Raw genomic sequence first — 26693 nt, 5'->3', positions numbered from 1 at the left:
TTCTCTCCTCCCACGGCCTCAGGGGATGCACAGCTCCCGCTTCAGAGAGCCCAAGACCGCAGCCACGCAGCCCATGCCCAGGCGAGGGGCTGCTGTTGGGGGCACGCAGGGACCCCCTCTCACGTGACCCTCGGTCTGCTGCCCCGATGCCAGGTGCTTCTACTGCTCAGAGTGGGAATGAAAAGGGGCCGTAACCCCCAAGGTCTCAGGTGGGCAGCCAGGCAACCCCACTTCCCACCCTGAAGGAAGGGGCTGCGGTTTGGCAACCTGCCGACTTCCCCAAGTGGTGTGTCGCAAGCCCAGCAGTCACCCTGGCCCCACCCCACCCACGGGGAAGAATGGGCTTCTGTCCCCAGGCCCCTCCGATGTGCTTCCCCCACAGCTGTGGGGGTCTCTCCTGCAGGGGTCCTATTTGTTGCCCATTTCCAGTGGGTGGGGGCACACAGTGGGGTCTCTTCAGGACCATTTCCACCACCTCTCCCCAGTGGCCTAGTTGTCATTGCCTTGGACCATGCCGAAGGCCCTGAGGCTGAGAGGCCCAGTGCCAGGTGGGGGGTGGGGGGAAGAGAAGGGGGTGAGGGGCTGTGCATGGGGGACTTCGGAAGCTGGAACAAGCTGGCTCTGCTGACCCAGTCCCATAGCTCATATCTGGGGAGATTCCTGGGCTGAGCCCCAGATACAACTTTCCTTCCAGTCCTTACTGGAGAAGTAGCCCTGCCATCCTGCCGGCAGGAAGGGAGCAAGGTTCCTTGGGGCGCCTACTGCCAGACTCAGCTGGTGTCGGTGCCTCATGTGGCCATGCCCTGTGCAGAGAGTGCGACACTCCAGTAGCTGCTCTGGAGTTTCCGTGGGGCAGACCGTCTAAGGCTACAGTGCTGGGGGGACATACTTCTTCCCTCGGACGGGCTGCTTGCTGAGGGGACTGCTGAGAACTGTGACGGGGGGTACAGTCACCCTGGAGGGCAAGCATCCCTGGGTTCCTCCCACCTCTGCTGTTCTTAAGGTTCCTTTCAGAGCCTCTTGCTCCCCCAGACTCAGACTGGCAATCCTGGATTGCTTGGGGCTCAGGCCCCAGACCTCCCCTCCAAGTGCATCCTGAGCAAGGCCAGCCTTCTGCCTTTAAATACCACCAACATACTGATGACCCCACATTTGGATCTCCCATGGACCTCTCTCCTCGACCAGACCGTTGTATACCTGTTTCCCTCCCCCCCAACAGGGAGTGTCTCAGTAAAGACCAGAGAAGGAGGGGGGTGTGCTCTCCTGCCCCCTCCTCTCTGCAGAGGCCCTGGTCAAGGAGGGCTTCCCCTCCAGACCTGAGGGATGCCTTACCCTTGGCTCTTGGCATGATTCTCTGGCCAGCTCTCCTCTTCTTTGGAGAGAGGCCTACGGCCACACCCAGTGGTCACTGTGGATTGCCTCTGGGACCATCTGTCATAAAAATGTAGGGCAGCTGCCTTGGGGTGGGCCCTCGGCTGGACACTGGCCTCTACCCACCTGCCCCAGGAAGTGCCTCTAACGAAGAACCTCTGATGCACACATCCTCCTCCAGAGAAAGTGTTGGCTTTGCAACCAGCTCAGGAGGAGCAGAAAGAGCAGGAGTGGGTGTGGTCAACAGGACCAAAGGAGCCCCAGGGTGCTTTGGGAGGCACCAGGAAGGCCTAGGCCAGGAGCTTCATGCCTGCTCTCCAGGAAGGGGCCAAAGGGAAAGGTGTGGGTGAGCATGTGGGCCGGGGCTATGGGAGCAGATGCCTTTGGGGGCCTCGCTGGGCGCCTGTACTCACGGAGGTGTGCTCCGGTGCCCAAAGGTGACAGGCAGATGCAGGTGTGAAAGTGGAGGACTTGTGAATGAGCTCACGGGGGAGTCTGGGTAGGCGCTGTCATTCACTTGACCAGCTTTTATTGAGTTTCTTCTAGGTGTCAGGTGCTGTGCCAGGCACCAGGAATAATTTGAGGAACTAAAGAGGCAAGAATGGGATGCTGTGTAAGCCCAGTGCACCTCCTCCCTTTCTGGGGAGGGGCAGTGGGAGCCAGGAAGGAGGCAGGAGATGCTGCGTTGGGGGTGGGAGCAGCCCTCCTCCTCTCCAGTACTCAGGTCTCCGGAGCAGGGCACAAGGAAACCTGTCGTCCACGCTGGTGGCAGCGAGGCCCCAGTGTGAAGCAGTCTGCACTTCGCGGGGGGAGGGGACAGTGGTATCCGGCAGGTCCACGTTGCCTGAAGCAGCGTCCGTCCCGCTGGGCCTCCTGACGGGCCATGGATGGAGGAGGAGCCTGTGTGCAGACAAGTTTCTACCACTCAAGGCCTTCTGGCCTCAGGAGCGTCTCCTGGCTCTGTCCTGCCAGTTCCTTCTCCCGTTCCCAAGTTCTGCCAGGGTACTTCTGGGAGCTCGATCTTTCTTTGTGTGTGTGATGCTTTCTGGAGAAGGGAGGTGGTCTGGGGCTCTTGCTCCCACTCCCATGGCTGGGCCAGTTGCCAGAGGGTCCAGCCCCTCGTATTCGTCTCCCCTCCCGTCTCGCTGAGACAGCCATCTGTCTTCTCGGTTCTGCTGAATTCTTGTCAATCCCCCTCCGGCCCCTCAGCGGAGCCCAACCTCCCGCCCCCGCCTCTGCAGAGCCCGGCGTTTCCCGCGCACTCGGGCTCTTTGCCTTCAGCCGTGGGAGGGCCCAGGCCCCCCAAGACTGCTCCTGGGCTCGGCGGGCGATCGGGGTGTGCTGGTCGCCGCCTCAGCCTCGCGAGCCCTTCCTCGCAGGCGGACCGCCGCCCATGGGCTCCAGCCAGACCGCACGGGCCTCCGCCCGCGGGCGGCCCCCGCTCTGGGACGCGCCGCACTAGGGTCTGCAGCAACGTCCGCGGCTAAGGGACGAGCGCTACTGGCCGCGTGCTGTGCGGCCAGAACCCGAGGGTCGCCCCGGAACCCGCAGCACGGGCCCGGGACCCGGGGGAAAAGGGACGCGAACGGACCGGCCGCTTCCGGCGTCTCGGTGAGGCCGCCGCCCCGCCCCTTCCGGCGTCGGCCACCCGGGTCGGGAGGGCGCGGAGCCGGAAGGAGCTGCGCGGTGCAGGCCGAGGGCGGCGGGGAGGGGCTGTCTCTGGCCCGGTGCTGGGGCGTGAGGATCTCGGGCCTGAGTGGGGTAGGGTCCCTGCGGCGGGACGCCCCTAAGCCAGTGCCCCGCAGCCATGGAGCAGGACGACCCGGCTGAGGCGCTGACGGAGCTGCGCGAGCGGCGGCCGGGCCCATTGGAGCTGCTGCAGGTGGCGGCGGGCTCGGGCCTGGCAGTCTACGCCATGTGGGCGCTGCTGCTGCAGCCAGGCTTCCGCCGCGTGCCGCTGCGCCTGCAGGTGCGGGGCCGGGGCGCGGCAAGCCTGCGCCGGCCGAGTGGGCCGGGCTGGGGCGGGGCGCTGAGCGCAGGTATGAGGCGGAGGGTGCTGCTGCGCTGGGCCGGCGGGGCTGTGGGGTGGGGCTCGCTTCAAGTGGGACCTGACATCCCTCGCCCAGAGAGGAGGCCTGGGAGGCGGGCCCCACCCTCACAGCCCCGCCTTCCGCGTCCAGGTGCCCTATGTCGGCGCGAGTGCCAGGCAGGTGGAGCACGTATTGTCGTTGCTGCGAGGTCGTCCTGGGAAGACAGTGGACCTGGGCTCTGGGGACGGTAGGATTGTAAGGACTGTGTGTGTGGGGACATCTTTGCTATAACCTTTTCTGTGAGCGCGCCTCCGCGTCTCTTGGACCTGACTCTCTGGGCCCACAGGTGCTGGCTGCCCACAGGTGCGGCCTCTGCCCCGCTGTGGGCTACGAGCTGAACCCCTGGCTGGTGGGACTGGCGCGGCTGCGTGCCTGGAGGGCAGGCTGTGCTGGCAGTGTCCGCTACCACCGTGAGGACCTCTGGAAGGTAACCCAGGGAGCCCTGGATCCCCTCATACCCCACGCCTGCTCTCCACGCTTCCAGTTCTGGCATGGTGCCTCTGTCACCTGGCAGGCTGGGGCTGGGCCTTGGAAGCTGTGGTGACTCCATGCCCACCAAACCTCTTTCCCAGCTGGGGTGACTTCTTTTCCTGCAGGTGAGCCTGAGGGACTGCTACAATGTGTCTGTGTTCCTGGCTCCTAGTGTGGTAGGTCTGGGGTTTGCCGACTCCATGGGACGCCCAGGCCATCCCCAGTGTAGGCACTGGGCCTGGAGGAGCTGCTAGGGGGAGCCATGACCCGCCTGCCCACGCCACCCTCCCCTCTCTCCCACAGCTCCCATTGCTGGAGGACAAGCTGCAGGCAGAGTTGCCTGCAGGAGCCCGCGTGGTGTCTGGGCGCTTCCCCCTCCCCACCTGGCAGCCTGTGGCTGTGGTAGGTGAGGGCCTGGACCGAGTCTGGGCCTATGACATTCACAGAGGTAGGCCCGCTGGGCAGGCTGTGCCAGGGCCCGGTTCTGCCACCATGCTTGGAACACCCAGTTCTCAGAGTGGCTGACTGTACGCAATAAAGACTCTGGGCTCCACCCTGATTCTGTTTTTTAATATTTATTTATTTGGTTATGCTGGGTCTTAGTTGCAGCACGTGGGATCTTTTGAGAACTCTTGAGAACTCTTAGTTGTGGCATGTGGGATCTAGTTCCTTGATCAGCATTGAACCAGGGTGCCCTGCATTGGGAGCGTGGAGACTTAGCCACTGGACAAGGGAAGACCCCACCCTGCTGCTTGTTGGCTGGAGGGCTGGGTGAAGTCATCTTCTAGGGAGTGCTTTGGGGAGAGCGCCATGCTGGCTGACTATGAAGAGTTCTGCTCCAGGTTTGCCTGTTGACCAGTTAGTGGCTGCAGGTCCTTGGGTGCTGGGGCTTGTCTGAAGGTATGGCCCCCACTTTCCAGGGGTCCCCTGTACCCACCAGCTTTCTCAGCCGTAGGATCTCCTGCTTGTACCTGCTCAAAGAAACCAGGTTAGTCACCTGCCTGGTTGTGGACAAGCCCTGCTGCCAGTGCCTGGGACTGAGGTCCCCAGATCCCAGGCCCACCTTCCCAGGTGCTGGTCCACATACTCCTGTAGCTCAGAAAGCTGCTCCTCTGCCATCGTGGCGCGGACCAGCAGCTGTGCCCGCTCCCGCTCCAGCTCTGCCTGGCGTAGGGGACACAAGCCATGAGCCAGGCGCAGTGTGAGGAGGGTCCTCAGGCCAGGCTCTGCTCACTACCTGGGTGCCACAGGCGAACTCCTGTAGATTCTGGCGGATCTGGGCCCAGGACGCAGCTTCTAGGCCCCTTGAGAGGAGGCAGAGGGGTGGGTGTGAGCTGGCATTGACCCAAGTGCTCATCAACAACCCTGCTCAAGTCAGGGCCCTGTGGTCCTTGAGGTTCCTCCTGGGAGCAAGTTTGGGATGGCCCTGCCTGAGTCTTGGTGCCATCTTTGTATGGCGGGGGGTGGTTGTGGGGGCCCCACTGGCCACTCGGAAAGCTGAGTGACTGCAGTGTCAGTAAGGAGGCTTCACGCTGGGAGCATGAAGGCACAAAGGCTGTGAAAGTAACCGGGCAGCTGCTCCTGCCTTGTCCTGGGTCGGGCCCTCTACTGTCCATGCCCCCAGCGGTCTACAGCTGGGGCTCCTGAGTCTCAGCCGAGATGTCCATTCCTTGGGGCGTCTCCCTGACCCTCCCATTCAAGGTTAACCCCTCTCCTGTCAGGACCCCTCCTCACTCCAGGCACTTGGTTTTCTGAGACAGTGTCTCCTAAGCAGGCCAAGACTGGAAGTCACAGCGAGATCACTTTGCTGCAGCAACCAGAACACTGCCCCTGTAGCCACCTTCCAGAATAGATGGGCGCCCCCAGCACCCACACTAGGTACTCACTGTGGCTCTAATGTACCCCCCTGGGAGACTTCACTGGATCCCTCCTGTGGGAACAAGAGCAGGGGTTGCTAAACAGGGCAGGCTGCTCCAAGGCCTGGAGGTTTGGGCTTGGCTGAGCCTGGAAGGGGTCCTGGGGTGGGTTAGGGGGCAGCAGAGAGGGGTCACCTGGGCCTTGAGCTTCTGGAGCTGCTTCTCCAGCTTGGCCTGGTCCTCTGTCTGGTGGCTGGATTCGGTGACTGTGTGCCGGGGCAGCAGCGCCACATCTGAGGGGGCCGCACCAAAGGCAGCCCTGGGGGTCCTAGGGGCCCTGACAGGGTCCACCAGCATCTGCTGCACACTAAGCCCCGCACCGGGTCTCACAGGGCCGTCTGCCCGCCGATGCCCGTCTCAGGGAGGGGCCATCCACCCCGGGGTGCCCGTCTCAGGGAGGGGCCCACCTGTGGGCAGTCAGCAGCTCCTCATGCCTCCGGCTCAGATCTGCCAGGCACTTGCGGTAGGAGCGGGCGGCCCGGGCCAGCTGTTGCTCACGGCTGTGATGAGCTGCCCTAATGTCCTCCAGAGTGGTCTCCAAGAATGTCCGAAGGGCTGCGACTGTGGGCTTCGGGCCTGCACCATCTGCGTATCCCTGGAGGAGGCGGGGCCAGGACCGGGAAGGGCGGGGCTTGGTTGAATCCACTCTCTCCCTCTTAATTCCCTCCCTAGAGCTGGTCTGAGGATAGTGTGCTGGACAGGCCTGAAGTCTCCAACAAGGTCAAGAGTCTCTCGGAGGTGGTTGATCGCAGTCAGGCCAGGCTCAGGCTCCCCGGGACCCAGAGGCCTCCCACCCAGTACAGGGCCACCCCTCAGTGCTCACAGCCACGATTCGGGCACAGTGCTTTAGTCGGATGGCATACGCCTCATTCAGCTTCTTGAGTTGCAGCTGCAGCCGGGCGTTTTCTGCCTCAGCCTGGTGGAGCTGGCCCCGGCAGGCAGACAACACCTGGGGGTGGAGGAGGCCCTGAGTCTCTGTCCACAGCTGGACTTTGCAAAGCCATTCTGCAAAGCAGGTAGGGCTGGGCCTCACCACGGCTTGTGCAGCCAGTTGCTGCCCAGCTGTCCTGGCCTCCTCCCAGGCTCCCTGCAGCTGCCGGCCCAGGGCTGCCCTGTGGACAGTGTGAGGCTCAGCCGGGCCCAGGAAGGGTGACCCCCCCACCTTCCCCTTGAGAACAGCCCCCTTGCTCGCTGGGCCCTCCAGTCCCAGATGAGGAAGGAAGCCACTCACACACATGTCTCCAGGGCCTTCTGCCGAGCCCCGTGCTGCTCCTGCACCCGCTTTGCCTCTGCCGGCAGCTGTGGGGCACAGGACGGCTGGCTGGATGAAAGCCCACGCCCCAGGTCCCCTGTCCCACCCCATCTCCACCCCAGGCTGGGAGAAACCTTGACAGACCTTCAGGCTGGGTGGCTGCACACCTGTGCCGTCCCCCAGCTCCTGCTGCTTGTTCTCGGGGGTCAGGAAGTCTGTGGACTGTGCCTGCACAGAAGAGCTGTTTAGGCCTCACTGTCCCTCCCTGGACCTGCTTAGTTACCACCCAGGCAGCCCCCGCCCCCACCTCCCGCCGTGCACTCCAGGTGACCTGGAGTCTGTGACAGAAGGAGTGTCCTTGCCCCCTGGCCTTGTGCCCAAGCTCCTGTGCCAGGGCCGGGTGGTGCCCTGGATCAGCCTCTGCTGGGGCCGCCTGCGCTCCCTGCAGCTCCAGCTCCAGCATGCGGCTCTCCAGCCACAGGATCTGCGGGAGACCAGGTCGTCCATCTGGGCAACCACAGGGACGTGGCATACACAGGACAGGTGGGGTGTGTGAGTGTGTACAGACAGAGTGCGAGTGTGCATGGTCACTCGGGGCACAATTGCACCCCCCCACATGCTGCCCACCTCACTCTTCAGCTCAAAGATTTCAGCATCGTGCTGCTCCTGCAGGCGCTGGTTTTTGATCTGCAGGTCGACCAGCTCCTTGCAGACCTGCGGTTGGTCAGGGTGAGAGGTTGAGTCTGTGAGGCCCTGGGGATGCCCTCCCTCCTGCCAGCACCCAGAAGCCCCACACCCACCTGCAGCCGCTGCTCCTCACTCAGCTCTATGTCTGAGGGAAGCTCTATCCCAAGGTTGGTGGCCCAGGCTGCAGCACCCCCAGGGACTCCTGGCAGCCAGGCCTCGGCCCGTGGCAGAACCTAGGGAGGCACCACCACTCAACCCCAAGGTTCGTCTCAGGCCCAGGCTGTGGCCTCCACCCTTGCACACCCAGCCTGGCAGAGCTGCAGGCTCTCCCATGGCCAGGATCAGGCCCAGGTCCTGAGTACATACACTCCTCCTGGCCTGTGAGGGAACAGGGGACACCCCAGAAGCAGCAGTGTCCTGGGAGGACTCACGTTCTCAGTGGCCCGAGGAGGGGGCTCTGGGGCTGCCACATGCTCCATACATACACAGAAGGGACTGCAAGCTGCCCTAAGCCCAGTGTCGCATCGACTACTGGCCTGTTGATGTAACACCGTGGTTTGTGTTGCCAAGGCCTCTGTCGTTCCCAGGAGACTCCCGGTGCCCCGCCCACGAGGGCAAGCAGGACAGTTCAGTGGTTGGTGACACCTTTCCGGCTTCCTTTTCATCATCTGGGAAATTCAGACGGTCACCCCAGCATGTCTCAGGGGCGAGGATGGAACCAGGAGTGCGCAGAAGGCCCAGGCTCGGGAGGTGTGGGACAGCGCACAGGGAGCCGAGCGGCCGCGCCTGTTACTGTTATTCTCAGGCAGCGCGCTTTGCCTTATCATGTGGGTTCCACACTCATTAGGCCCCCAGGCTGGGCGCCGGGACGAGCAACCGAACAAACGGGAGCCTCCCTATACTCCCAGCCCGACCGAAGACGTCCCAACCCGGGGCCGGGGGACTCAGGAAGACTGGCTCATTGCGGTGCCAGGAGGGCTTCGCGGAGTAGGCACCAGAGCTCCGGGCGCGACTGGCCGGACGAGTGCGCGCGCTCCTTCCGCGCACGCGTGCTTCCTGCGCCGGGCTCGGGTCCCGCGGCGCGCAGGCTCCGGGCCGGCCCCGCGGGCGGGCCCCTTGGGCCCGGACCGTTGGCGGCGGCGTGAGTGGCGCGCTCCGTCCAGGCCCCGGGATTGGCGCCCGAGGCCTGCCTCTGTCCGCCTGTCCTTCAGGGAGTCCGCGCGACCAGCTGGCCCAGCCCACGGAGGTAAGCGGACCTTCGGGAAGGGGATGGCCGGTCGGGAGGGGGTCTGGGGCGGGGGCCTGCGGAGCAGCGCTGAGAGCGGGAGCCGAAGACGGGCGGGATCCGGAGAGGGGCGGGGTCCGGAGAGGGGCGGGGCCCGGAGAGGGGTGGGCCCGGGGTCGCGCTGCGCCGGGAGGGGGAAGGGGGGCGGCCTGGAAAGCCGGCGGGGTCTACTCGGGCAGCGGTCCTCCTGGGGGCGGGACCGGACGGGGGCGTGGTTTTATAGGCGGGGCTTCTGGCGTGGGGGCGGAGCCTGCGGCGGGAGGCGTCTCGGCGAGGGACTGGTTCCCGCAGCTGCAGGTCATCTGGAGCCTGGAGCTTGGCCTTCCAGACGGGCCTCGGGACAGTCCGGCAGCAGCCAGCGAGGCTCCTTTCTGGCCCCCAGCGCGTGTGTGTGGAACTAACCCCTTCCGCACACAGCCCTGCCTGGAGTCTGGAGAGGGCAGCCCCACGCTGAGGAAGGGGCTCAGGAGGTGCGGTGCGGCTGAGCTCTGTGGCCATGAAGGTCAAAGTCATCCCTGTGCTTGAGGACAACTACATGTACCTGGTCATCGAGGAGCGCACGCGGGAAGCTGTGGCCGTGGACGTGGCCGTGCCCAAAAGGGTGAGGGCAGGTTTGAGGCAGCGGGAGCACTGCTGTGGGCCCAGGCTCCTTAGGCCGCTGATAGAGGCTCTGGACAACACTGCTGAGGGCAGACCCTCCCCTATTTTCTGGTCTCTGGTTATTTGGAGTTTAGGGTTTCTTGATTTGGTTCTCCTCTGAGGTTAGAACCATCTCTGAACTTTTTCGTCTGGTGCCTATTTTGTACACAGTGGGTGCTCACTAATCGTCTGCTGGGTCTCTGCTGCCCCTAGCACCATCCCGTGCCTGGGGCACTGTGCACCCAGGCCTGGTGCCCCAATGCAGGCAGCCACCTGGGCCATCTGCATGTCCCTAACTCCCATCCCTTTCAGCTGCTGGAGATCGTGGGCCGGGAGGGGGTATCACTGACCACTGTGCTGACAACCCATCACCACTGGTGAGTGCCGCAGGGGCAGGGCTGGGGCAGGCGGGTTCACTCCAACCAGCCCCAACCCCACGTGATTCCACTGTCAACCATCCTCAGGGACCACGCTCGCGGCAACGCGGAACTGGCGAGGCTGCTGCCTGGTCTGGTGGTGTTGGGTGCGGACGAGCGCATCTGTGCGCTGACGCGCAGGCTGGCACATGGCGAGGAGCTGCGGGTGAGTGCGCGCCTGGGAGGGACGGGGAGAGAGCCTGGGCCCAACATCCTCACCTGCTCCTCTGCCACAGTTTGGGGCCATCCACGTGCGCTGCCTCCTGACGCCCGGCCACACCTTGGGCCACATGAGCTACTTCCTGTGGGAAGAGGAGTGTCCGGACCCTCCCGCCGTGTTCTCGGGTACTGGCTGCCCTGTACCCACCTGCCCCACCTCCCCGTGCCCCATTCCACTCTCTCTGACCCACCCAACTCCCCAGGGGATGCACTGTCCGTGGCCGGCTGCGGCTCACGCCTGGAGGGCACAGCTCAGCAGATGTACCAGAGCTTGGTGGAGACCTTGGGCACCCTGCCCCCTGAGACAGTGAGCAGCCTGCCCCTTGCCCTCTCATGGCTGTGGGGGCCCGGCTTCCCATATAAGCAGCACGCACTGCACCTGCCTACGCCAGGGTTCAGGATGACTGCCTTCTTGTCAGCCATGGCAGGAAGTGGACCGGCGAGGGGGTGGGGAGCGTCTCTGCCCGTGGGCGTGCTGTGCACCTGAGCACCTCGTCTCTCCAGAAGGTATTCTGCGGCCATGAGCACACATTGGGCAACCTCGAGTTCGCACAGAAAGTGGAGCCTTACAACGACCACGTGAAGGCTAAGCTGTCGTGGGCCAAGGTGTGGCCGCTCCTCCACTCTCAGTGGCAAGGTTGGAGGGTGGGGCGGGCTGGGGCCAGGACAGCACCAAGTGTGTGTGTGGGTGGGTGGGGTGTCAGCCGTGACTTCTGGCCTGGGTGACCAGGCCTGGCTTGGCTGGGGCGTTCACCCATTCTAGGCTCTGGGCCACCTGCAGTCTGGCCCTCAAGTGCTCACCTTCAGGGCCTGGGCTCAAACCCCCAGGCTGCGGGTGACGGAGCCAAGCTGCCTGGGGTTGCCAGGCAAGGCGGTGACTGGGGCCTGTGCTCGTTCCAGCAGAGGGATGAGGATGATGTGCCCACAGTGCCCGCAACTCTGGGCGAGGAACTCCTTTACAACCCCTTCCTGAGGGTGGCGTGAGTACTGGCCAGCGTGCTGGGCCCTCCTGTGTGGGTAAGGGGGGCTGGGGAGCATGGGGCAGGGCCTGAGCCAGTGCGTCTTGGGGACCTGTGTCCTCCCTGGGGGCCTCGCTGTACAACAGGCTGGCACGGGGCCGACTTGTTCTCTGGGTCTCCCCTGCACTTATTTGGATACCAGGTGGTAGGGGGCCGGTCCCTGGGCTGTCTCTACCACCATGTCTGGTTCACCCCGTGGATCCCTTTGAGCCCCATGGTGCCCCCTCTCCCCACAGAGAGGAGTCTGTGCGCAAGTTCACGAGGAAGGTGGCCCCAGCCGACGTCCTGGATGTGCTCTGCAGGGAGCGAGCAAGCTTCGAGAGGGCGGCTGAGCCGCTGCAGCCACAGGCCCGGGCTCTCCTCGCGCTGCAGTGGGGGCTCCTGAGCACACCCCGGCAGAAGTGAGCTCTACATGGGTCAGGCCACACAGCCCTCCTCCCTCAACCCACAGGAGGGCCCAGCCATCCTCAGTCCTGCCCGGCCCCGGAGGGTGGGTACTCTGGCACTTATGGGGCTGGACACCCTGCCCCACTCTGGGCCACAGTGAGACAGGGGTGTTTGCACACAGTACAGTGGGGTGCACAGGGCTCCTGAACTTCAAATAAAGCTTTGAAAGGCCTTTTTCTTGATGCAGACAGACACTCTCAAAAAGAAGCTGTTTTTACTAGAGATGAGCTTCTCAGGCATGTGCCTGGGGGGCTGACTCAGTCTGTCCCGCCCCGGCCCCAGCCAGTGGGGGTCCAGCTGTGGACACAGGGCTCAGCCCCCGGGAGGCAGGTTCTCCGGCCCCAGGCATCACAGCTCTGTCAGACACCTGGTCTCGGTGGAGGGGCACCCCACCCCAGGTGGAGTCACGGGCCGGCTGCCTGTGTCCGGCCAGTGTCCTCGACTGCCCAGTGTGGCAGGTCCCCCAGGCTCTGCTGTGACCTCACCAGCCGGGCAGGTCCAGCCTGTCACCACCGCCCCACAGGAGTTTGGGGGGACTCTAGAGATGGAGGGTGAGGAGCCCTCCCACGAGACAAGCTAAGACCCCACACCCAGGGGGAGCCCGGGCCTCTCAGGGCTCAGGACCATGGAGAGGGCCGGCGGCCGGTAGAGCCTGCAGCCCCGAAGGAGGAGTCCAGGTGAGAGTGATCCTGAGTTCCATTGCTCCAAGGGTCCCAGTGTCCCTGCAGCATTTAGGGGTGCCCCTCGGAGTCTCGGGCAACTGCCCTGCTGGAGACCCCCCACCTTCTCAGGAGTCCTGGTGTTGGTGGCAGTGGACCAGCTGGACCCGTGAGGCCTCTACCACCTGATACTGAGTCCAGAGCCAGCCTTCTCCACCGCGTGGTAGCTGGTGTGCAGCAGGCGGCCAGCCCGCTCCGAGCCTGCGCCCTGCAGCCAGCACTCGTATAGCTCCTGGACCCCGGGTGCATCCTCCGGTGCTTCTGTCCTGACTAGGCCATACAGCCTCTCGACCTGCTGCAGGAGCTCCTTGCCGGGCGTGTCGGGGGCCTTGAGCTGTCCCCCTCCGTTGAGGCACCCTGTGGCAGAGGAGGGCAGGTGTGGTCATGGAGGGTGCCAGCTGGCACACAGGGTCCCGGGGGCCCCCTGCCCATAGCTACCTGCGGGGCAGGCCATGACCTCCACGTAGTGGTACGGGCAGCGCCCGCGCTTGAGCTTCTGCACCAGGTTCTGGATGTTGCGGAAGCCGTAGGCTGCGGCAAAGTGCAGCAGGACTTGGCCCTCCCTCTCTAGAATCACCTCCTGGAGGTCCTTGTTCCTGAGGGCACAGACCTGGCTGTCCACACAGCATACCAGGCTCACTCCCGGTGAGGGCGGTGAGGGGGGAGGGGAAGAAGCTCCTTCCCACCAGTGGGGCAGGTAGCCCCAGCCTCAGGTTCCTGGCCTGTAGAATGGGAACCCCTCCTTCCCACGGTCAGATGAGCCCCAGCCCACCCTCCTTGGAGTGGGGGCTCACATCAGGACACAGTGTGTGCCAGGAGCTCCGTACCGCCCCCGTGTACCACGGTGCTGTGGGTAGGGGACGCTGAGCTATACCAGGAGACCCAGGGCTCGGGAGTGCTGGTCCCGTCACCTGAGCTAGAGCGTAGGGCCCAGCTACGGCCCTCCCCACTGACCTCAGGGGTCTGTAGGTGACCTCAGTGACATGGATCCCGAAGAGCTCCTGGGCTGCATGCCGGAACACATGCTCCAGGTAGCCCCCTGAGCCCCCGCCCCGATGGCTGGTGGGCTCCTGGGCAGAGGCACTGCTGCACCTGGGGAAGAGGCCAGGCCTCAGGTGGTGTTGGGGCCGCTGCCCACCGAGGCCTCTGAGCAACCTCTGTCTCAGGTTTGAGAGCGTTTGGTTTCTAAGCCGAAGATGAGCCATAGAGCCAAAGGCTTTGAAGGTATGTCGGGAGGAGGCTTGTGCAGCAAAGGACTGTCCCCCCTGTCGTACCACCTGTCCCGGGAGCTCAGACCTGCGTGAAGTCAGGGTCAGCTCTGACGACCATCGGCCAGTTGTCGGGAGCTCAAGCATCTTGGACACCGAGGCACACGAGGGGCCGAGGGAGGCCAGGCGAGGGAAAAGGGAGGAGGCCAGTGCCTGCGTCAAGGGCCACGGCCCCTTCTGCCACCCATCTGGACCCTTGGGACACCCCAGTGGAGAGTACCCGGTGCTGGGTGAGCTTACAGCCCGTCTGACACGGCCGGTGATAACGTACAGACTGTCTAGAGGAGCCGGCTCCAGCTCCGACAGCGAGACCCCTTCTTCTTCCAGCAGCTTGAAGACTTCACCTGCAGGAGACCACAGCACAGACGCACTTCAGCTGACTCTCAAGAGCAAGAGAGGCCGTTACAGACGCAGGGCTCCCGGTCACGGCGCCGGCTGGCCCGGCCTCACACCTGTGGTGATGACACAGTCCACGTCGCGTGTCTGGTGCTCCTGGCTGAAGAAGTCGGGTCTGGAGGCTTCCAGCTTTTTGTCGTAGCAGGGCATTACTGTCACGTGGTAGACCTTGTCGGGAGTCAGACGCTGTGCGCAGGGCGTGGCAGTGAGGCAGTGGTGCGGGGCTAATGGGGGGAGGCGTGGGGGGCACCACAGGGGGGTTCACTCTGGGTCCCCGTTACCTGCTGCTGGGCAAAGAAATCCTTGACCAGGGAGCCCATGACCTGCTGTGGGGACCGCGCAGTGCTGATGTGGGGAAGGAGGGTGCTCCCGTGGGTCTTCTCAGCGTAGCAGATCCAGCCTGAGGCCAACGCAGGGCGTGAGAGGGGCGGTGAGGTGACTTCTGGGGGTGGCCCGACTCATGCAAGGGGTTAGGGTCCCACTAAGGAGCCCCCTGCTCTGCTCTTGCCGACACGTGTCTCTAGCACCCCCATGATCACCCCTCAGGTACTGAAGCGGCTCCTGCCAAAGAGCCCCCACCCTCCTCACCATGTCCAGCTACCGGCCGCGGGCGCACACCTGGGCAGGCAGAAGTCAGCACGGGCAGGGCCTGCTCGGGGTTGGCCTGTCCTCGGAACCGCCGCACGAACTCCCGCTGGCTTTCGAGGAGGCTGAAGTTCCTCGAGAAGGCGGTGTCGAACACGTAGTGTGCGCCTGTGAGGGAGCACCCACCTCACTTCCGGAAGGACGGCTGCGCCCAGGGTGGGCAGGCGTCACTGGAAGCACCCGTGGTGGATGCCCGGTGCCCTGCCTCTGAGCTTGGGCCCGCAGGCGCCACCCCGCACACGCCGGCACAGCCACCTGCACTGAGCCCTCTACGCCCTCCCAGCCCTGCCCCTGGCGTGCAGGGGCTGACCAGGAGCCAAACTCAGGCCTGAGAACTGTGCCTTGGTGGTGATAATTTAAAAACGAAGTAAAGAGTAGGTGAACTCCAGGCTCGGGGATGTGCAGCATCAAAACTGAGGGTTTTTTTATTAAAAGGCCCTGCTCTCAATCATCACAACAGAACCTCAAGATGAGTCAACCTCCAACAGAGCTTCTGATACACTAAGTCCAGTGACAGCCGGGCGTCACCTTAGCCCCATGTCCACGCAGGAGCTTGCCAAGGTTCAGCACCTACCTATTTTTTTAAAGAATGCTGTTAATTTCCTGGTGGTATCCGTAGGATTCAGCTGAAACCTCACAGCCAGCGACGCTCTAGACTGAGGCGAGACCGAGATGACAACCAGCTTCTGCTGATCAGGTGCTGCTGTCTGCAAAGCACGGGACCCACGGCTCACTCTGTGTAGTTTACAGCCTGACTACATCAGGGCGTGTGAATTTTGCAAACACACAGAACTCGAAGTTTAGGGTTAACACTTCAACGCCAGGAGTCCCCAGGAGAGGTAGCACCAGGAGATGAGCTGCCCCGAAGACACTAGCGAGGGACGCTGGGTGAGAGTGGCATCTGAAGACGGCCCACCGCTCACCTTATTGGCACCTAGAACCTTCCGCAGCTCCTCGTGGCTCTGCTGAGTAATAAGCACGGTCTCCGCTGAGGTGACGCAGCCACTGCACGCTAGGCAGTCGTCCAGCGAGATCTTGGCCTTCTCCAGCTTCTTCATCCCTCCATCCTAGAGGCATGAGAACCCAGTACCCCAAGGGCCCTTCCACACGAGGACACAGCGCTCAGGATGACGGGACCCATGGGAGAGCTTCATTCTCTGGCTCACAGCGCTGACAAGCAGCGTGGCAGTTGGCTGGCTGTATGTGCCGTAAGTTTTTAGAAATTAAATATTTAGGACAGAAATATATGTTCTAAACTTTCCTAGAAGCACCAAATCCTAACTCGGGTACAAATGTGGCTGGCGTATTGTATTAAAGAGCCTTGCTGCCCGCCAGGGGCGGGACATGGACATTAAATGTGCAAAGATGCAGCCAACTCGTCACTGGTCCCCAGACTGTGCCTCCAGGGACAGGAAAGTGCTGTGGGGACAGGAAAATGCTCAAGGCCAGGCTCTGAAAGGAGAAGGAAGAGAAAGGCAAGGGCGAAGATGAAAGAAGAAAGGACAGAGGGACAGGGAGGAGGAGATGGTGGGAGCCTGTGTCCCCCAACACCTGCACAGAGAAGAGTGGGCGAGGCATGCAAGGGGCAGTTACAACGCCAAACAGTCGAGGACTGGGCATTCACACTGGTCTCCAGGCCGGTGGCTGGGCAGCTCTGAGCTGCAAACGGGCCCAGCAGAGCCCTCACTTCCTCTGCACACACAGGAGTGGTCTGAGTCAGGGCCCGGAAAGCTTCAGGGGTCCAAAGTGTGACCGGGGGATGACTAGCCGGGACCCCCTCCCAGTCCACTCGCGAGGCCCGCGTTGCACCGCAGCAGCAGTCTGAGCTCAGGGTGCTTTCCTGGCCCGGCCAGCCTCGAGGCCAGCAGGGACTGATGTGCTTCGGGCTTCCCTCCAGGTCAACCCCTGCTGCCCTGGAGCAGGGCCCCTGGCCCCATGAAGGACCCCGCCTCCCGTGCTTGCTGGGCTCAGGCGGGACCCCAGCTGGGCTGCCAGGTCATCCTCCAGGGCTGAGTAAACAGCGACTCCTTCCCCGGAATAGCTGGCTCCCGCTGTCTGGCCCGCCGCGAGCCATCCTGTGGCTCCTCACTTGCTGGGAGGGACCCCTGGGCCGGTGCGCCCAGTGGTGCCTGCAGTCCTCGGGACAGCATGGGTGTTCTCAAGGATCCAAATGGCAGACAGTCAGGGTGTCAACTTTAACGCCGTGGGACCAGGGTCCTGGCATTGCTCAGTTACACAGGAAGTAGCTTTCACTAAGAACAAGTGGTCTGGACTAGAAAATGTTACACAGTTAGAACTTGAGAGAGAGGGATGCCAGAGCTGCCACTTCTGCAAAGAGCCCTCTGCAGTGCACACCTGAAAAAAGGCTGGTGACACGTGGAAGGTGCCATGGTCACTGCACCTGTCACTGGACAGGTCAGCTGGGCTGGAACTTACCTGACTGACTTGGAAGTAACTCCCGTCATCTTCGATGTGGATCTTGGCCACGCCGCTTCCCGGCCTCCTATCCACCTTCATGGGCTTGATGCAGTCCTACCCGTAAAAGACCCGAAGGGCGCCTGAGCGCACAGCGGCGGAGAGGCCCCCACACCGCCTGGGACGAAAACTCTGCCCTGATTCCGGCCTTCCCACCGAAGAAGCGGTCTTGGCGCTGTGGCTGCTTACCCTACTCGCGCGCGTTCACACACTGCCCGCATCAAGGTCGCTGACCTGATGCAGGTGCAGGCGGTGTGGCCAACCTAACCTGTCCGCGGACACCGCCAGTAAATAGCGGGTGGGGCACCGCAGGGAGGGCCAGTGTTTCACTGGAGGCCGAGGGTCGGCAGAAAAGCTCTGCCCCGCCCAAGTCCTGGAAAAAGATTCCTTTCTCCCCCGTTCCTCTCCGCCCGAGAGGAAGCTCGCTGGCCGTCGCGTTCCCAGCGAGCAGCCTCGGAAACCCTTGGCAGGAGGTCCGTCCGGCCCCTCGCGCCCCACCTCAACCCCACCGCCCCCGGCACGCCTCGGCCGAGCCCTGGGCCCGCGCGGCTGCCGGCAACCGATAAGCGGGGCAGCAGGGGAGGCGGCCGGCGGCCCTCACGTGCGGCTGGCCTGTCCCCTTGGGGACACGCTCTGTCTCCTCCCGCCGGGGGGACACCCACGCCGACCGCAGCAGAACGCCCCCCCTTGCCCTCGCGGCGGGGCGAGGGGCCGGCCAGGGAAGTTCGGCGGGGCCTCCCGGCCCCGAGCTGGGTCACTCTGGTTGTCGCGGCCGCCCGGGAAGGGGACACGGAAACGCGGGGCTGTGCGACCCAGCAGGCCCCCCGATTCCGAGCCCCTCTCTCGGGGTGGCGGGGGAGACCGCAGCGGAGAGGACTCCTCGCGCTAAGCAGCCGCCCGGCCCGCCCACCTGAGACGGCGCGATGAAGTCGTCCAAGTCCGTCAGCTGCAGGGCCCCGCTGAAGGGAGACGCCATGGCGCCACACTGCCGCCGGCCCCGGCGCGGACGGCGTCGCCAAACGCCGCGAAACAGCGAGACAGTTCCGCCACACTGCCGGTAAGCGCCGCGTGCGCATGCGCAGCTGGCCCCTCGGCCGGGCTCCCGGGGGCGCGCGCCCCCTGCTGGCGGGCCGGGCACCGCGCAACCCGCGCCGCCTGCGCGCCGGCGAGGGCCGCGGGGAAGGGGCCGTGACTCCCTCGGGGCGCCTGGCTCGCCTCCACCAGTCTCAGCCCCGGAGAGAAGCTGCGGAGGCGCTGTTCTTGGTTCTGGACCAGCCCAAGAACCCAGAAGGGCGCCGGGCGCGCAGAGGCGGCCAGCTTCGGTTGGAGTGAGAAGGGAATGGGAGCAGGGGTGCGGAGCGGCTCCCCCGAGGCTGCTGGCCGGTGCAGGGCCCCATGGCTCTGGGAGGGTGTGTGCTCAATTACGTGGTCGTGTCCGACGCTTTTGCGACCCCGTGGCTGCTCTGTCCATGGTGTTTCCCAGGCAAGAACACTGGAGTGGGTTGCCAGTTCCTCCTCCAGGGGATCTTCCCCGCCCGAGGATCGAACCCGCGTCCCCTGCGTTGGCAAGCCCGCCCCCGGTTTTTCCGGAGACCAGCCAGAAGGAAATGGCAACCCACTCCAGTGTTCTTGCTTGGAGAGTCCCAGGGACGGGGGAGCCTGGTGGGCTGCCATCTCTGGGGTCGCACAGAGTCGGACACGACTGAAGCGACTTAGCAGCAACAGCAGCAGCCTGAGAAAAGCCCTTTTCTCTGTGGAACACGGATAGAACGCTGCTGGCTGGACTCAATTCTTGAGTGGTCATATACATTTTTAAAGTCTTTATTATTATTATTATTTTCATTTTGGCTGCGCTGGGTCTCCGTTCCGGCGCTCGGGGTGTCCCTTCTAGCGGAGCCGCAGCTCTGGAGCGCAGGGGCGGTAGCTGCGGCTTGGGCTTAGCTGTCCCTTGGCATCTGGCATGTTAGTTCCCGACCAGGGATCGACGCTATGTCCGCTGCGTGGGAAGGTGGATTCTCAACCACCGGACCACCAAGGACGTCTCCCTCATATACATTTAATGACCACTTCCTGTGGGGGCTTTCCAGAAAACCCCAGTGGTCAAATTGGTGCATCCTCGCAACTTGGGCCCAGCCCTGAAGGTACCCTGGCAGGGTCAGCCCCAGACTATCCCCTGGGCGTGATCTCACGTTTTGGGAGCCCACGGCGGCCTCTGCTCTTGGTGTTCTTGTCCTGATGTGGGCGCTACCGGCTGACTCTTCACCTGCCTGTGGATTAAGTGTGGAGTCCAGGGGGCTGCGGCCCACAAGCCGGCGTGACCTCCAGCCCCTGCAGCTGCTCTTCTTGGCTCCCAGGATGGGAGTTCCTTCTCAGCATCAAGAGGGGTTTTCCCAAGGAGCTGTACTGTGGGCTTCCAGGCCCCGGCATCCCCTCCATGTCCTGGCAATATCTGACTAAGGTCTGGAGTACGGCACCTGAAATCTTGACAGTCTCACTATTGTGTGCGTGCTCAGTCGTATCTGATTCTTTGAGACCCCACAGACTGTAGCCCACCTGTAGCCCCACTGTAGCCCACAGACAGGCTCCTCTTGTCTGTGGAATTTTCCAGCCAAGATTATTGGAGTGGGTTGCCATTTTTCACTCCAGGGAATCTTCCAAACCCAGGGATCAAACCCACATCTCACACATTGGCAAGTGGGTTCTTTACCACTGAGCTACCAGGCTGTTATGTATGTTTTAACACAATTTTAAAATTAATAGTGTATTATGTTAAAAACCATTGAATCACACACTACAAATGGGTGAATTGCATGGTATGTGTATTTATATCTCTTTAAAGCTATTTTTAAAAGTGGGGCTGGAGGCTGCCGCTCAAGCTGGCTACCCCAAGAGGCCCCCAGAGGCCCAGGAAGTAAGCACACCCTGCTCTACCCCTGTAGGAGGGCCTGGGGGAGTGCCAGAGCCAGCTTCTGGTTAAAAAAGCTGAACAGGGGTTTCTGACCTCTCTCTCTCTGACACATACACACACATGCATACGATGAGGGCCCGTCTTCCTCCTGCCTGCTCTGAGTAGAGCCAAGAGTGGGGACTTTTCAGCCCCTTGGGGTATTTTATTAACTCACAGCCATGTCCCTAGAGCTGCTAGGCTCTTGTGCCAACAATACAGCTCGCCTCCAGTGTGTGTGCTCTCACGTTTTGCAAATTATTTCATCATCATCATTATCGAGCGTTCACCTTGCGCTTCCCATGTGCAATGCCAGTGTTTACACACGTGGGGGACCGCGAGGGCCAGATGAGGACACAGGGCGGGGCTGAGGCTCCTGAGGCCAGGTTGGTAGGCACCTTCTCTGACGCTCTGGCTGTGTGTGGGCACCCCTGTCCCTGAACCCGAGCCGGTGCAGAGCTCGTCCTCTGCTCTGGCCACGCCCACAGGGCCTGCTTTGTCCAAACCTGACCATCAAGCGTCTGGTGGTTGGACAGGAGCAGGCGGGGTTTCTACCAAGGCATGTGGATCTACTGAGCCCTCCTGCCCGTGGACTCAGTTTCACCCTGTGAGAAGTCGGAACCGTGCGGCTCCGGGGACAAAACCACAGCTGGGAGGCTTACAACCGCAGAAGAGTTTTCTCTCGTGGTCTGGGGGCCCAAAGTCTGAAATCAATGTGTTGGCAGGCCTGGGCCCCGCTAACTGCTCCAGGGGGATCCGTCCCACCCTCTAGCCTCTGGGCATCCATGCCTCCCGGGCGCGGGGTGCGTCCCTCCAGCGTCTGTCCCCATTGTCACATGGCTCTTGTGTCTCCCCACTTCTCTGATCCTGTAAGGATCCCTGGGTTCGGGGCCCTAATCCAGGATGAGTTCCTCTCTAGAGCCTTGACTTAATTATGTCTGCAAAGGCTCTTTTTCCAAATAAGTCCCCGTCCACAGGTTCTGCAGGAAAGCACCATTCAGTCCACCGCAGGCCACGTGTCCATGTTTACATGGGAATCGGGGGGTTCAGCAGAGGGCCGCATGATGGGGTGTGGCTCACCTGGCTGTAGCCCCCTCCTCTAGGGGCCAGCAGACAGGCAGGTACAGGGGACACAGGCAGACAGAGGGGACACGGGCCTTGGTGCCGAGGACCACCCGTCCCGGGCTGGGCCAGCAGCTGTCTTTGCCAGGCAGTCTGTGTGCAGTGGGAATACAATGACCCCGGCGGGGACAAGTAAAAGGTAGTTTTTCTTTCCCAAAATAAAAAGGTTCTGAAACGTGATTTTGAAACATGTTCTCTATGTTATGGTGGTGTGGGTCAATACCCCCCAAGAAGCTGGACAGAAGTGGGGTTCCACGTGGCTGGGGTGTAGGAGCAGGGATATGCCTCGAGGGTGCAGCCCACACGGTCAAGGTGTCTGTGGTCCACGGACCCCCCAGCTGCCCCCATGGGGGTTGGACTCGGGGGGTGACTTGGGCCAGGGGCAGGGGCTTACTGCTGCTGCCCAAGCTTGGCAGGGCCACCTGCCGAAAGGTGCTCCGTATTAAGCTTGGGGCCGGGAGCCACCGGGTGAGAAGAATGGGGAGACTGCGGGGCCGCAGGCCTTGCCCACATGGCTGCAGGGCCTTGTGTCCCAGGGCCTGCCCCAGGCAACTGTCCCGGTGCCAGGCCAGCCTCGTACCCAGCCACAGGGCTCTTGCCTTCCAAGCCCTCCTCTTCCTTTTCATAAACCGGGGACTGTGCTGTTAGTACAGGCACCCCGCTAGGGTCTCCTTACAAGGTGAGAGTCTTCACCCTTGGGGGCTCTGGGCAGGTCAGCTTGGTCTCTGTTGGTCCCAGGTGCTCCCGCAGCCCTGACTCGGTGGGCATGGGGGTGCGGCCTCCCGGCCAGTCGGTACAGACCCTCCCGCTGCCCTCTGAGCAGCTCCAGACTCTGAGCGCTGGGTGTGGGGAGCCCACGTGGGGGGGGGGTGTCCCTGTGCTTCTCAGTCTAGAACCCCAGAGAGGAGTCGACCTTTGTAGGAAACGTGGCTTGAGGCGTCCCCACCCGAGCCCTCCAGGCTCTGCGAGGCGAGACCTGCAGCCCCGGGCTGCACAGGGCTTTATTAGTGGAAGAGAATCACTGTGGGCCAAGAACACATCATTAGCGGCATCATCAACGCCGCGCGCCTTCCCGCCGGGGCTGACCCGGCTTGTCAACAGGTGTGATCCCAGCAACGGCCCTGGGGGGCCCAGCGCCCGCGGCAATTAGTGCCTAATGAGGGGCCTGTGTGACCCGCTGTGTAGCCAGGGCCAGGGCTGGAGAGGAGAGGGCTCCGGGAGAGCCCAGCAGCCCTTCGGGGTCCCCTTTGCTGCTGCTGCCCGGGGCTGGGGGGCTGCAGGAAGCAGCAGAAAGAGTTGGTCCCAGAGAGGCCCTCGCGGCGTGCGGTAGTGACACTCCAGAACTCGCACGCATGGGAGGCTGGCCCCGCCCTGGCCCAGGAGGCCGCCTCTCTGGACAGTAGGCCAAGCAGTGCTGGGGTGGGAGGCTGAGGGGGTAGCCCCCCACCGGCTGCGGGGTGCTGGGCACAGGGCCCGCCTCCATCGTGGAGCCTCGGGGCTTCGGGCCTGCGAGGATGGTGGCCAGGCACCTGCTCTGTTTCTCCGAGGGCGAGCACTGGTCACAGCTGGTTTGAGGGGGTCTGACTCTCCAGGGCGTCCGCTAAAGCGTTGTCCCGGCCTGCCCTGATGGCAGGTTTGCAGCTGGTTGCTGGTGCTGTCGCCCCGGCCACCTTGTCAGAGTGTCAAGGCCGGCCCACACTTTGGTGCCTCTCACCCACACTTCGTATTCAGCCCACAGGTCGTCAGGGGGCACCTGGAGCCTCCGAGGTGGCATGTGCCTGGCAGCAGGGCCGCAAGGCTGCTGGGTGGGGTGGGGGTCCCCACCCAGGCCTCACTCCCTCAGGTGCCCACAGCCTGCAGAGCCGCAGGCTCAACCGCAGGTCCTGGGGGCTTGATTTCTGGAGAGGCAGCCCCTGCAAGTGTCGTGGGACCGGTGGCCCCCTCGGTCCCTGTCGTTGGGCCCCAGCCCCCCCAGCACCCTCCTTATCCCCGCTTGCTCCCCTCCCCTTGGCCCTCGCAGCAGGACTCTGGGCGGGGGCGGGGGGGGCCGTAGCTGCTCCACCAGCCTGGCCCCAAGAACGTGACAGTCAGGGTGGAGCTGGACTGCCCACCCAGACTGCCCGGGGTCAAGGTTCATGAGCAGGGCCCCCTCTGGTGTGCTGGCGGCCAGAGCACCAGGCGAGCCTCGGGGGCATCATCCCTGTGCCCCTCCTGCCAGTCTGACCCCTCCTTCCAGTCTGACCCTCCTGACTTCCATCTGTCAACCCCACTGCCTGATTGGTGTGGGACGAGCCCCAGCCTGAGGGCAGAGTGGGAGGGGCTCGGCATGCCACCCCTGGGTGCCCAGGACACCAGCCGTGCCAAAGCAAGGTGCCAGTCCCAAGGCCCACCCTCAGAGTTCCAGGAAGAGCTGGTCCAAGGCCTGGTCCTCATCCAGCTTCCGGGTGATGACGGCACCTGAGGCCCTGGGGCTGGTGGCCAGCCGGGCCAGCACAAGTGTGCCCAGGCCCCAGGCCAGGGTGGGCACTGCCCATCAGCCTGGCCTTATCCCACCCTGACACCTGGCCCCACCCTGACACCAGGTCCCTGCCTGCCTGCTCAAGTTGCCTTCCCCTTGCCTCTCCCGTTCCTCGCCCTGCCTGCTCCCCCGCCAACCCCAGCCTCAGGTTCCTTCCGAGCAGGTACTGAGCTGGAGATGGGTGGTTCCCCAGGTCCTTTCCCTCCACAGCTGGGAGTTTGCACAGACTCTGGGGTACACATGTGTGTGCCCCTCTCTGCCCACACTGGGGTTGAGACATCTGCGGGGAGAAGGCCCCCAAGCCTGACCCTGGGATAGGCCCTTCGGGGTCCGAGCCTGACCTCTGACTCTAGCCAGGGCTGCTCCCAAACCCTGCCCATCCACTGCCCCCAGTGAACACACCCCAGGACCCCAGACTGTGGTGGGGTTGGGGTCAGAGTGTTAAGGTGGCCCTGCTCACCTGCCGTCACCCCCAGACACCTTGCAGGGCAGGAAGTTTCGGCAGATGCTGTGGGCGCTGGCGCTGGAGCAGCTGGAGACCCTGCAGCAGCCCCTCACTTTGGGGTCAGGGCATGTGGACGGGGTGACACCCAGCCTCCTGCCACTCTCCGCCCCCCCACCCACAGCACCAGGCCGCCCATGCCTGCCTGTGCCTCTATCTGCTGAAGTCATTGCCGGAAGGTCCCCAGGATCTGGACCAGACAGCGCCATCTACAGCCACAGGCAAGCCTGGCCACAGAGCCGGACATCCTGGCGGCACTGCCCCTGGGGGCTGGGCCCAGGCGGCAGCAGAGGCCCAGCGGGAGGTGGCTGGGCAGCACTGGGCAGCTGGGCATGAGATAAGCTGGGCAAGTAGCTGTCCGGTACCCCCAGCCCAAGAGAGCCACTCACGGCACCAGCGCACCTGGGAAGAAGGCCAGGCCAGTGCACTCAGGCACACAGCCAGCGGAGCTGGCTGATGTGAGGTGAGGAAGGCTTCCTGGAGGAGGTGACCAGGAACAGAGGACCACTGACAGGTTGGCCCCTGGCTCCAGGCCAGCAGCAGCCTCCAGTCCCCTTCCCTATTTTGCCCACACTGGGGGACAAACTGTTTGAGAAGCCAGAGCAGGAGCCAGCCTCCTGAGCTTGGGGCACGGCTCCTGCCCTCTGAGGACGTGGATCCTCCCGGGGGAGCTGGCCGGCTGCCCTGGGCCTCGTGGGGATTATCGGATCAGAGCTAAATGGGTCCTGGGGGGAACCAGCAAAGCCAGTGACTGTTTATCCAGATTCTCAGGTGTGGCTGGGGGTGCCCTGATGAGAATGGATATAGCTGTGTGAAAATAAAAGAAAAAAAATTAATGGGCAGAATAAACAGCCCCAAAGTTGCTTTGTTTGTCCAAAGAGAGTGGAAAAGCCAAGGACTGCCTGGGAGCAACAGCTGGCAGGACAAGTGGGGGCCTCACCCAAGGGGGGCTGAGCGCAAAGCCGGCCACGAGCCAGGGAAGCCCCTTGAGGAGCAGGGCCGCGCCTCCTCTCCACGCGTCTTTACATTTCTTCAATGAGGGTCACTTACTTTTGCTTATTACAGAAAAAAAATAACTATCGCTGGTTCTGTCTCAGCGCTTGTTATTGTCCACTTTCTAATTCTGTGAACCTCCTGTTTGAATTTGACTTTCTATGGTTCCCGCGAAGGTCGGCTCTGGCTTCGCAAGCCACCAGGCCCTCGGCCTCCCTGTGAGAATTCGTGCTTGTGTCCTGGCCCCTGTTTCTGCTGGTTTCCAGCTTTTCTTGGTGTGCAGTCCCCCACGTGGTCTCCTTCCTGAGCCGAGGCACTTTGGGTGTTGGACTTGTCTTCTCTCCATCTGACAGCTGCCGTTAGCTGCTGGCTCGTCTCCTGAGTAGAGAGGGTTCCTTGACTCTGATGAAGTCGGGTTGCCCACGCCGTGCAGTGAAGGTCCTGCTGTGGGGTCTGGGCATCTCCCTCAATCACTGCCTTTTTTCTGTCTATATAGCTCCCTCCACCACACACCGTGTTTAGTATCCAGCTTGCATGTGGTGTAAACTAGGGGTCTTGCTTCCCTTCTCTTCATCCAGGGCATCCTGTTTCCCAAACCACCGGTCCCCCAGACCTGCGCCTCTGCTGCTTTGAGGAACCGCCTTCCGGGCATGAAGCCCCGCCACTGGTGTGTTTTGCCTGAAGTCTCTAATCTGAGCCTTTGTTCCTATCTTAATCACTTCGACTTTGTCTTAATATCTGGGAGCTTGCCTCTTCTTTTTATATCACCATGGATATTTATTCTCTTTATTTTTTTGAATGAGTTTGTTGAGTTCCTAAAAAAAAGATCCTCCTAGAATTTTCACTAGGGTTGAATTGAATTTATTGACTAATGTCAGGGGCCCTTTATCAGGCTGGGTTCTTCCATATAAAGCTTGGTGTCCTGTCTACCTAGTGAGGTTGATTTCCAGAGACTCTGCATCCCCTGTCCGTGGAAAAAGTCTCTTCCAGGAAACTGGCCCCTGGGCCACAAAGGTTGAGGACCGCTGGCCTGGGGTGTATCTCAGTTGCGGGGGCACCCGGTGGCCCCAGGCTCAAGTCCTGATGACCTGCCAGACTGTCCTCTGCAGCTGCGGCTTGTCTTGATATCCCCACCTGCAACGCCCGACGTGACAGTTCCTCCCTATCCTTGTCAGCAGGTGTTATGCTCTTGATCTTTTTTTTTTTTCCGGATTTGCCTCTTTTACTTATTTCCCTTTTTTTGATCTTTCTATTTTGTACTGGGGTATAGGGGATTAACAATGTTATGATAGTTTCAGG

The 26693-nt window shown here is 62.6% G+C and overlaps 4 protein-coding genes across 10 annotated transcripts; 2 read left to right on the top strand and 2 right to left on the bottom strand.

The window, feature by feature from the left end:
• The first annotated feature begins 3029 nt into the window (after positions 1-3029).
• Positions 3030-4491, top strand: ANTKMT (adenine nucleotide translocase lysine methyltransferase). 2 transcript variants are annotated; one of them, XM_052635720.1, is made up of 5 exons: positions 3030-3253; positions 3552-3656; positions 3748-3888; positions 4058-4108; positions 4236-4491. In XM_052635720.1, exons 1-5 carry the CDS (start codon positions 3179-3181, stop codon positions 4455-4457), a joined length of 594 nt encoding a protein of 197 aa, XP_052491680.1. In that variant the 5' UTR covers positions 3030-3178; the 3' UTR covers positions 4458-4491. The 2 variants fall into 2 exon arrangements, with proteins under 2 accessions (XP_052491680.1, XP_052491679.1); XM_052635719.1 differs by having other exon boundaries at positions 3030-3340.
• A 47-nt stretch (positions 4492-4538) lies between these two features.
• On the bottom strand, positions 4539-8266 carry CCDC78 (coiled-coil domain containing 78). The gene is made up of 14 exons (XM_052635690.1): positions 8219-8266; positions 7901-8020; positions 7728-7814; positions 7432-7584; positions 7245-7328; positions 7080-7147; positions 6882-6960; positions 6672-6797; positions 6256-6443; positions 5984-6125; positions 5819-5862; positions 5170-5236; positions 4996-5096; positions 4539-4903 (listed from the first exon to the last, which is right to left on the bottom strand). The coding sequence occupies exons 1-14, from the start codon at positions 8264-8266 to the stop codon at positions 4792-4794; spliced, it is 1419 nt and encodes a 472-aa protein (XP_052491650.1). The 3' UTR covers positions 4539-4791.
• A 690-nt stretch (positions 8267-8956) lies between these two features.
• HAGHL (hydroxyacylglutathione hydrolase like) lies at positions 8957-11998 on the top strand. Of its 4 annotated transcripts, none has more exons than XM_052663974.1 (8): positions 8957-9033; positions 9364-9673; positions 10024-10088; positions 10176-10293; positions 10364-10472; positions 10550-10653; positions 10851-10952; positions 11247-11330. In XM_052663974.1, the coding sequence occupies exons 2-8, from the start codon at positions 9569-9571 to the stop codon at positions 11328-11330; spliced, it is 687 nt and encodes a 228-aa protein (XP_052519934.1). In that variant the 5' UTR covers positions 8957-9033; positions 9364-9568. The 4 variants fall into 4 exon arrangements, with proteins under 4 accessions (XP_052519934.1, XP_052519929.1, XP_052519925.1 ...); XM_052663969.1 differs by lacking the exon at positions 8957-9033 and adding an exon at positions 11602-11998 and having other exon boundaries at positions 10854-10952; positions 11247-11326; XM_052663965.1 differs by lacking the exon at positions 8957-9033 and adding an exon at positions 11602-11998 and having other exon boundaries at positions 11250-11326.
• Positions 11999-12028: 30 nt separating this feature from the next.
• CIAO3 (cytosolic iron-sulfur assembly component 3) lies at positions 12029-18299 on the bottom strand. Of its 3 annotated transcripts, none has more exons than XM_052662515.1 (11): positions 18226-18299; positions 17277-17372; positions 15764-15907; positions 15415-15547; positions 14784-14948; positions 14477-14595; positions 14252-14381; positions 14071-14143; positions 13486-13623; positions 12970-13127; positions 12029-12888 (listed from the first exon to the last, which is right to left on the bottom strand). In XM_052662515.1, exons 1-11 carry the CDS (start codon positions 18289-18291, stop codon positions 12650-12652), a joined length of 1461 nt encoding a protein of 486 aa, XP_052518475.1. In that variant the 5' UTR covers positions 18292-18299; the 3' UTR covers positions 12029-12649. The 3 variants fall into 3 exon arrangements, with proteins under 3 accessions (XP_052518475.1, XP_052518483.1, XP_052518489.1); XM_052662523.1 differs by having other exon boundaries at positions 14814-14948; XM_052662529.1 differs by lacking the exon at positions 13486-13623.
• Between the last annotated feature and the right edge of the window lie 8394 nt (positions 18300-26693).

This window comes from Budorcas taxicolor, chromosome 2 (assembly GCF_023091745.1).
Source record: "Budorcas taxicolor isolate Tak-1 chromosome 2, Takin1.1, whole genome shotgun sequence".
Taxonomy (NCBI): Eukaryota; Metazoa; Chordata; class Mammalia; order Artiodactyla; family Bovidae; genus Budorcas; species Budorcas taxicolor.
This window is presented reverse-complemented; position numbering and strand designations above follow the sequence as displayed.

Excerpts from the sequence above, each read along its gene's own strand:
- CCDC78 (XM_052635690.1), bottom strand. The coding sequence starts at position 8,266 with ATGGAGCATGTGGCAGCCCCAGAGCCCCCTCCTCGGGCCACTGAGAAC. Across the intron at positions 8,021-8,218 it reads CTCCTCGGGCCACTGAGAAC|GTTCTGCCACGGGCCGAGGC; the intron begins GTGAGTCCTCCC and ends GTGCCTCCCTAG. Across the intron at positions 7,148-7,244 it reads TGCAGCCACCCAGCCTGAAG|CTGCCGGCAGAGGCAAAGCG; the intron begins GTCTGTCAAGGT and ends TGTGCCCCACAG.
- HAGHL (XM_052663962.1), top strand. The coding sequence starts at position 9,569 with ATGAAGGTCAAAGTCATCCCTGTGCTTGAGGACAACTACATGTACCTG. Across the intron at positions 10,089-10,175 it reads CTGACAACCCATCACCACTG|GGACCACGCTCGCGGCAACG; the intron begins GTGAGTGCCGCA and ends AACCATCCTCAG. Across the intron at positions 10,473-10,549 it reads CCCTCCCGCCGTGTTCTCGG|GGGATGCACTGTCCGTGGCC; the intron begins GTACTGGCTGCC and ends CCAACTCCCCAG.
- ANTKMT (XM_052635719.1), top strand. The coding sequence starts at position 3,179 with ATGGAGCAGGACGACCCGGCTGAGGCGCTGACGGAGCTGCGCGAGCGG. Across the intron at positions 3,341-3,551 it reads GCGTGCCGCTGCGCCTGCAG|GTGCCCTATGTCGGCGCGAG; the intron begins GTGCGGGGCCGG and ends TTCCGCGTCCAG. Across the intron at positions 4,109-4,235 it reads TGTTCCTGGCTCCTAGTGTG|CTCCCATTGCTGGAGGACAA; the intron begins GTAGGTCTGGGG and ends TCTCTCCCACAG.
- CIAO3 (XM_052662515.1), bottom strand. The coding sequence starts at position 18,291 with ATGGCGTCTCCCTTCAGCGGGGCCCTGCAGCTGACGGACTTGGACGAC. Across the intron at positions 14,949-15,414 it reads AGCATTCTTTAAAAAAATAG|GCGCACACTACGTGTTCGAC; the intron begins GTAGGTGCTGAA and ends GCTCCCTCACAG. Across the intron at positions 13,624-14,070 it reads CCGGCTCCTCTAGACAGTCT|GTGCAGCAGTGCCTCTGCCC; the intron begins GTACGTTATCAC and ends CCTCTTCCCCAG.